Here is a 9,223-nt window from a genome sequence, read left to right as displayed (position 1 = left end):
TCCACAGGCTCAGAGGATGAGGGGAGTTGGGAATAGTGGGTTAAAGGCTACATTTTGATACTTGCTTCAGGTTCTTTGCTGAGGCTTTTCTGCTCTCCTGATTGGCCTTTCTGTTGCCTCATTGTCTTTGACACCTGAGCCTGCTTACAATCAATTCCCATGGCAACTACTGTGGGCTCCTAGGATAAAGGAAGACCATCCAGGCTACACCAGATGGGAACCATGATGCCTGCCTTTCAGCACCCAGGATTACTTAGTGTTGAATATACTCTCTCCTGACCTGCAAGCTTCCCTCAAGCTACATTTTATCCAGACTCATTCCTCACCTACCTCCAATATCACCACTGGTGGTACTTGGTAATTCTGCTCAGCTTCCTGCACAAAGTAGGCTTGTTTCCACTTCTAGACTCACTTCACACCATCCCCTACTTATCCCTACCTTTAGGGCATCCCACTATTCCTTTTGACCAGTTAAATGCTATCCCTTCATTAAAACCTAGTTCCAGCAGAGTGTGGTAGCGCATACCTGTAACTCTAGCAGTTAAGAGGCTAAGGCAGGAAGGAGGGTAGTTAAGTTTGAGGCCGGCTTGTGCTACATAGTGAGAGCCTAATCTCAGCAACCAAACAAAAACAGAAAAACAGACAAAACAAAATAAAACAAAGCGAGAGCGATAAAAATCATTCCAATTCTTTGTTCTGGATTCTTTCTCAGTTCATCTGTTTACTTTTCTACATTTCCTTCAGCATTTTGGTTAGTCCACACTGCTATGGTTTATGTGTTCAATCAGGTTATAAGAGATAGTATTTAACACCACTATGTCTCTTCCTAGCACCAAGTGTAGGTAGACTCAGCATAAAGGTATTAGTTTAATCGTTTGTAATTGATAATGAATTAGTTTAGGAAACCAGAAAGTATGATTTGGGTGCTCACCATCTTCATAAGCGCCAGACCTTAAAAACAGGGGACTGGAATTGCTAAGTATCTCAAAGTGCTCTGTGGAAAACCATTTCTATAGTAATTTTCATTCTTCTGAGCTTTTTTGAGGGGAAAATGACGATAAGCAGAAGTGATTGTCGCTCTTTGGGTTGTTCCTATTTAGCCTTACTTTGGAGGGAACTCTCTCTCCTTGTGGCATCTTATTTAAAGTATTTTATTTAAATTTTAACATTTGTTGAGGACCCACCATATGATAAAGTCGACAGATACCATGATTAATAAACAGTCATGGGGAGATAGCTGGTTATCAAAAGGTTAAAGAAAGCTTTCATACATGACTATACATACAGGCTAGGTGGAGGTGTAGTGATGGCTGAAAATACTTCCCACAATGTCCTGCTGTAGTACAATTTATTCTGTTATTCTGTTAAGAGGAAAATGTCAAAAAAAAAAAAGAGACTAGAATCATTTGGGGAGCCTTTTCAAAAGTCCAATATCAAGGCCCCATCCCCAGAGCTTGTAATTCAATTAGTCAGGGCTAAAATTTGAATGTAAATGGTTTAAGAGCTTCTCTTGTAGTTCTAATGAATAGTCAGGGCCAGGAACCATTACCAGGTACCAAATGAAGAAGCAAGCATTAGACCGTTATCATCTGGAGCAGGGAGGATCCTTAGAGATTATCTGGTCCAGTGTTTCCTAAATCCCGTTGATCATCTGAATCGCCTATGGGATTAGTACAAATACTGAATTGTCTGCCACATCCTAGACCGACGGGAAATGTCTCCTGGAAGATTATGTAATCAAACTTTAACATGGCAAGATTACATTTAGAAACAGTAATCTCCCTGCACCTACAAAATGCTAAATGCCTGCTTGATATGGGAAAATATCGAGTATATATTGGGGTCTCCAAGAAATTTTCTTTCTTTCTTTTTTCTTTTTTTTTTTGTTTTTTTGTTTTTTGTTTTTCGAGACAAGGTTTCTGTGTGTATCTCTGGCTATCCTGGAACTCACTCTGTAGATCAGGCTGGCCCTGAACTCAGAAATCCGCCTGCCTCTGCCTCCCAAGTGCTGGGATTAAAGGTATGTGCCAACACCGCCTGGCAGAAATTTTCTTGATAGCTTGAGAGAAGATTCTCTTAGTTAAATATTATTGGACATGTACAGTTCTACCACTGTAAACACTGAATTAGTGCATGGCAAACAGTTGCTCCAATGTTTCGCAGAGATTATAATCTTAAATTCTTAAAATAACTCATCCTGGTAGTGTCTATTTTCTTTACTTCGGGAGGAGAAACTGGGACTCATGACTGTTCAGTATGTTACTCGAGGCCACCTCACTTCCAGGTTCCAGACTTAGGATTCAAACTCCAATAAGTGGCCCTCTAGCAGAAGCATTTCCCACTCTGCACTATGCCCTACTGTCTTCATCCTTTTGGAAACTCTTGCACTCTCATTCTTTTTCAACCTGTCTCTCTTCCTACCTCAGGGTCTGTCTCACTCTGTAGCTCCTACGGGCCTAGAGCTATGTAGTGAGGGCTGACCTCAAACACACAGTGATCATTCTGCCCCAGCTTCCCAGTATTTGGGATACATGGACCAGCATGCCCAGTTCTTCTGAATACTTTGTCCATGATAGCTGACACAAGGAAAAAGAATGTCCATTACCTTGCTTTACCTCAGTTGGGAGCAATGTATCATCAGACAACTCAAACATTTCACGTCCTATGCATGGCCACAAGTAACCAGGAGCACCATGGATATTTGGGAGGTTACAGATAAAATCCAAGGGCTGGACAATTTTATGTACACAGAGTCTTTAGGAAGAATGAAATGTACACATATGTATGCAAGGCTGCCATTCAGTTGAGATGGACTAATTTGGCCATACTAATTGTCAGATATTTAGGTATTCTTTTACCCAGGTTGGGGTATAATGGCTTCCTACATTTCCTAGATGCCACTTGACATCTCCCTTGAGAACATTTTACAAACGTAAACCAGATAAGGGTTAACAGCTGGCCCAACTAGGAGGCTTCCAAGATTAGTTGGTTCATAAAGGTTTTGATTACTATACCTCCTGGGTATGTGCCTATCCACTTCTATGTTCCTAGGATCTGGAGAGAACAAAGCCAAGAACTAGGATGTGAGCTACCTGAGGGCAGGGGCTGTGACTCTGCCTGTTTTATGAACTGCAATATTCCTATCCTATACAAGGGGCCAGAAGAGCAGGAATTTGATAAATGCTTTGTGAATTAGTGAATGAGTTAGAAGCTCTCATTAAGGCAGGTAATTCTGTTTGAAAGATAGGCATAATCAGCTAGGTTTTAGAGGAAATGGACACTATTAGAAGACATGTCAAGTAATGTAAAGAATAATCAGAGGGCAATAAGAACTAAGAAATGCATGAGGAGGAGAAAGAAAGCAGCCTGGCCATCACGGAGTGGAGAAGTTGTGGCATCAGATGTCGGAGGAAAAGGAGGGAGGAAGGTTAGGATAGGTATGGTGAAATGTTAGTTTCTTTGTTCTGCAAGTCAGTCTAGTACTTTTGAGTTTAGGCTGTCTAGATAGCTGGAACCTGGGCTTCCTTCATCCAACCAGTATTTATTAATACCTTTTCTGTGTCAGGTGTTATTCCAGGTACTTGGGATACAGTAGTAAAAAACAAAAGAGTTGCCACCCTTTTTGAGGTGATATTCTAATGAGGGACATAGATAACAAACATATTAACATAATGTTTCAAGGGAATTTGAGATGATAAAGCCATTCTGGAAAAACAATCTGGCAGTTATTTAAACTAAACACACACTTACTATATGACCCAGCAATCACGCTCTGGAGCATTTATCCCAGAGGAATGAGGACTTATGCTCACAAGAAACACAAATGTTTATAGCAGCTTTATTCATAATAGCCTCAAATTAGATGCAACCCAGATGCCCTTCAATGGTGGATGATTAACTAAACTGGTGCATTCACACCACGGGATACTATTCTACAATAAAGGCAACAAAATATTGTTACACACAATTTGAATGAATCTCAAGGGCAATATGCTGAGTGAAACAAAGCTAAGTCCCAAAGGTTCCATGTAATTTTATGCCATATTGTTCCATTGCATAGTATTGTTGAAATAAGACAGATATGGAGAACAGATTAGTGGTTAACAGGGATTTCAGATGGAGCGGGAGGGGTGGGTATGTCTTTTTAAGGGCATCATAAGGAATCATTTTTTTTTTTTTTTTTTGTGGTAGACTGTTCCAGTGTTTTGATTGTACAGATGGATGTGTAAGTGTACTGCTGATAAACTCACATGAAATTCTGTGTATGTATAAGACCAATGCTGATTTCCTGAAGAAAAAAAAAGCCTTATGTGTTTATTCTTTTTGACACAGGGTCTTGCTATGTGTGATGAGTACTATTGGCTGATAGCTTGACTTCATCTAGAATGAACTAAAACACAGGTGGCTGATTACACACCTGTGAGGTTTCTTTTCTTAATGAAATCTTTTGAGGTGGGAAGCCACACCTTCTGCTGGCAGCCTATATAAAAGGCATGGAAGAACAAAGCTTGCTCTCTTTCCCTACTTGTTCTCACTGGCAAGTCCATTCCTTCACTGGCATTAAAGCCTACTTCTTTGAGATTCCATTGTATACTGAAGACCAGCTGAGACATCTAGCCTCAAGGGTTGAACTGAATATGTATATTCATATACATTATATATGCATATGTATTCATTCTATAAGTCTGTTCCTCTAGAGAACCCTGACTAGTCGTCATGTTGCTTGCCTGTTGCTCAAGATTTCTTGACTTGACTTTTGAAGTGCTGAGGCTGCAGGCATGAGCCATTGCTCTGATTCCCTAATTTTGTTATTATGTTCTAAACTTATGGCAGATGTAACCATTACTAACAACAGGCTGTAGAATACACATGATTTCTCTATACTAATTGTGCAATTTTCTGTGGCTACAATTAGTTCAAAAGAAAAGCTTTTTAAAAATACAGTTGTTTGAGCAAAACAACTTTGAGGAAAAAAATTAACCAGTAACCAGAGATATTGATGGATAGATACTGATTTAGAAATGGGAGTCAAGCCAGACATAGTGGTACACACTTTTAATCCCAGCACTCGGGAGGCAGGTGCTGGGGGATCTCTGGGTTTGACACTAGAGTGTCACACTCAGTGTCACACAGAGTGAGTTCCAGGACAGCCAGGACTACACAGAGAAACCCAGTCTCAAAACACCAAAAAGGGTCAGGGGTAGTCAAAAAAAGCATCTTCGAAAAGCTGACACTTGAAAAGACCACATTAACAGAGCAACCCTGCACCTCTAATCATGGACAGGGCAAGTGGATACAAGGTCTCGTGTAACCCAGGCTGGCCTTGAATACACTATGTAGCAGAGACTGCCCTTTAACTGATCCTCTTGCCTCTGCCTTCTGAGTGTTGGAATTATAGGTGTGGCCTACCATGCCTGGCTCATCAGAGTAAATTCTAACCTTGCAAAATACCTGCTTTGAGGGTAGAACTAGTCGTTATTTTCAAGACAGGATAGGTAGGGATTGACTGCCCACTGCTCACTAGGCAACTGCACATTGTGTGGTAAAGTGGGGAGAGGACTATTCTCAATGCTCACAGAGGGTCAGGGTTTGTTTTTCTCAGAGGTAGAGAGATGCAAGCAAGTAAGGCCTGTTTGCCTAGGGTATTGTGCACATTGTTGTAGTGTGAGAATGCTATGTGTATGTGCTGAGCATGTGTGTATATGCAAGTGTGTGTGTGTGTGTGTTCACATGTATGTACAAGCTTGAAAAGAGCTGTGCACCCCTGAGCAACGTAGCAAGTTCCAGGTTCGATTTGAACCATGCTTCTTGACTTGAGAGCCCAGGCTTGCCCCAGTGCTCCATTTCTGGCTTTACAGAGAAACATGTCTCTCCTTGAACACTCTTTCCCTCCATCTGTATCTGGTGTCTGGGAAATCCTGCCCTTCTCTCAAGGTCCAGCTTTGGTTCTCCTTCAATGGCAAGCATCACCAGTGCTGGGGTACAAGAAAGTTTTGCGACACTAGGAAAGGGCATACCGGCTGGAGGTAGAGTGAGGGTTAGAAGTTTTGCATTTGGTTTGTGATTTAAGTCAAGGTTGCTGTAATGATACACACAAGTAATGGACACTGAGGTAATCCAATATCTAGGAGAAGGAAATTGGAGCTTTTGCCTTCTGATAGCAGTAGTGTTGGTTATTATGATAATGTATGCTTAGGAAACATTCTACAACTCCAAACCTTAATTTACAGATTAGAAAAGGGGACTCACCCAAAGTCACATGGCCAGCTACTGAAGGGATCAAGAGAAAATGGAAGCTCTGGCCCAACTCTCTCACTATATAACTTTGGCTGGACGGAAACTGGCTATGTACACTAGGCCAGCTTAGAAATCTCAGAGATCTACTTTCCTCTGATTTCCAAGTGCTGGGATTAATGGTGTGAGCCAGCCCACCCAGCCCAACTTCAATTTTAATGAAATGTTTGTGTGGCACTGGGAGTCTAACCCAGGACACTGAGCATGCTAGACAAGGACCCTCTTTCTCACCTCCAGGCACCCCAGTCTTATGAAATGCTTCAAATGTAACACAAGGTCGCACACATCACAGGCCAGTCACTTAGTTTTCATGAGGATGAATAAAAGCAGCATCCACTACTTGCCAGGGCTTTATGGGAACATTCACATGGCACATTCACATGGAGGATAGCAAAATAATGGTGGAAAACAGACTCTAAACTGGGGCAGTGAGCAATTTAACTTGGTAAAGCAGAGGACATGCTACAGAGCATAGCTCTACACAGTCCTTCAAAATCTTCAGCCCTGAATATGGGGCATAGATAGCATGTTTAAGTTCACTCCTAAATCTGGGCCTCTTGTGTCTGCCCTACATTCTGATCCCTCTTCCTTCCTAGGTCTCTGATCCCCCTTCCATCCTAGGGTGCTGTTTTCCATGATGGAGTCATCTCTTCTTAGGCAGGAGGCAGGATGAAGGGGAGATGGCACAGAGGCTCACTCACCTGATGAGTGTGCAGAACTGTAAGAACGATGGATTCCTTAGCACTCCTACGGAGAAAAGAGGGAACAGGAGAGCAGTATATCATGCACTAGGTATTCATCTAGTACAAGAAGCAACACCAGAATGTTCCCTTGGGTTGCATTCAGGTGTATGGATTAGGACAGGATAATCTGAGGATCTGCATGGACGCCTCGCTTCTCATCATTTATGGAGGCTGACACAAAAACCATCCGTATTGGTTTATACGGGTGCTCATCAACAGTATTAGCGTTACCTCTGGGCTTGTCACTTCTCAGGTTTTCTTTTCATATTCTCACATGCTCTGTAGAAATCACTAAACCTTAGGTACAATTTTATTGGTAGACTAGAAAATGCTCAAGGAAAACGACAGGCCTGAATTATAGAACTCAAAGGGCACGCAGCCAGAGAGTCCTGGGAACCATGTATGAAGATTATTGGCAATTTGGTATTTAATCAAGAAGAGAAACTCAAAGAAAAAACCCAAAGGAGGTCATTTGGTCATTGTGACTCATACTCAGCAGATTTGTTTTAATTGAGGGATGAAGACGTGAGAGCCAGGGAGCAACAGATGGAAGTCCAGACTCTCCAGATAGCAAATATTCAAAAGGATGAAGAATCCAAAACTTTTCTGACAAGAATTATGCCAACAATCAAAGAGGCTGTGGGGTATGAAAATTCTTTCCCAGGAATACATAATCTTTTAAAATAACTGAGCAAAATGGGAATAGTTTTCCATCTCCTTGTTGGCCTTTTTCAAATGTTTATTCAAAGGCATTCAAGGAGAGTTATGCCAGGTCTGACACCATACACCTATAATTCCAGTACTTAGGTGGCAGAGGCAAGAAGATCATAAGTTTGAGGCCAGCATGGACTACACAGTAAGACCCTATCACAAATAACACCAGCAGCAGCAGCAGCAGCATGAAATTGACCTTGATTTTTGGTTATTCATATTTTGTCTGAGACTCCTGCCTAAGGACTTCTAGTGAACATTTCCCACATTTGTTGAGGCAAAGTCCATTAATCAATCAGCTCCAAGATCTAGAAAGTTACCAGAGCAAAGAGCTGGATTATAGGGAGAATCTTCAGGGAGCAGTTCATCTTGAGTAGGGAAGGGACATTTGGTCACCTGCTCCAGTCCTTACCAGGTCTCCTCATTCTGTTATGAAGAAAAGGAGTTTTTACAGTGATTCACAGGTCTCTCCACAATCTGGACTTTTCTTCTACAATGTTCCATCCCTTATCTTAACAGACTCCTGGGGCATCTCCCCTGTTCTTTCTTCAGGGAAGACATAGTACCACTATTTTAAAGACCTTTACACTAGTTCTTCTTTCGCCAATGGCTTTGCCACCTCCAAATCTTTCTTCACATGTCACCTTCTCAATGCAGCTAATAGTAGACACTGTTTAAGGTTACATTCTTCATTGTCATGCCCAAAAATCTGATCTTCAAAATCTTGATTTACTTCTTATATATTGCACATACAATTACTTACCCTGTTCACTGTGGAGTTTCTTTTCACTAGATTGCAAATGCTAATAAGCCAAGAAGTTTTGTCTCTTAGTCACTGCTGTGTCTTCAATGCCTAAAAGTAGTATCTGGTGCATAGTAGACAATAATGCATATTCATTGAGTGAATGGATGGGTAGATGAATGAGCCATTAGCACCTGAGTTATCAAAAGAGTAAAGTTTGCTTTTACACAGAAGGAGCTCCAGAATCCCTCACTAAATTGTACTACTTTGCTCGAGGGTATGAAGATATCCACTAGAAGCAAAGAAGAACTTCTGACAGGCCTAGATGAAAGAAGTGCAGCATGTAACAATGGGGTAAAAGGGAGTTCTCTCTAGACTGGTGTGGTAGTGGAGGGGGAAGGGGATAGTATGAGGAGTAGGGCAATATAAAAGAAAGTTGAACTTAAAGAGACAAACAAGGGTCATTAGGGATCAGAGGTATTTGGAGCTACAGGGTGTACACGACAAAGAAGATCTACTCAGGACAGAGCATTCTAATACCCATCAAGCAGATGGGAGCCTGTTATATTGTAGGCAGAGTGCAAAGTCAGCCTCTGAAAGCCAAGGAGTATCTCTGGGAACAGGCGGGCTGTGGGGAGTTCTAGAAAGATAGAAGAGAAGTAAAACACTCTGAACCAAGTACAGAAGACAGATGCAAAAATGAAGGAAGGAAGATTACATACAGCACAGAGAG

The 9,223-nt window shown here is 41.6% G+C and overlaps 1 protein-coding gene across 1 annotated transcript in view; it reads right to left on the bottom strand.

The window, feature by feature from the left end:
• Frmpd3 (FERM and PDZ domain containing 3) overlaps nt 1-9,223 on the bottom strand; it is a 99,320-nt gene that overhangs the window by 66,198 nt on the left and 23,899 nt on the right. The window contains exon 4 of the mRNA XM_031377634.1: nt 6,996-7,041. Within this exon, the coding sequence (XP_031233494.1) occupies nt 6,996-7,041 (46 nt within the window). The remainder of the gene's footprint in view (nt 1-6,995; nt 7,042-9,223) is intronic.

This window comes from Mastomys coucha, chromosome X (assembly GCF_008632895.1).
Source record: "Mastomys coucha isolate ucsf_1 chromosome X, UCSF_Mcou_1, whole genome shotgun sequence".
NCBI lineage: Eukaryota > Metazoa > Chordata > Mammalia > Rodentia > Muridae > Mastomys > Mastomys coucha.
This window is presented reverse-complemented; position numbering and strand designations above follow the sequence as displayed.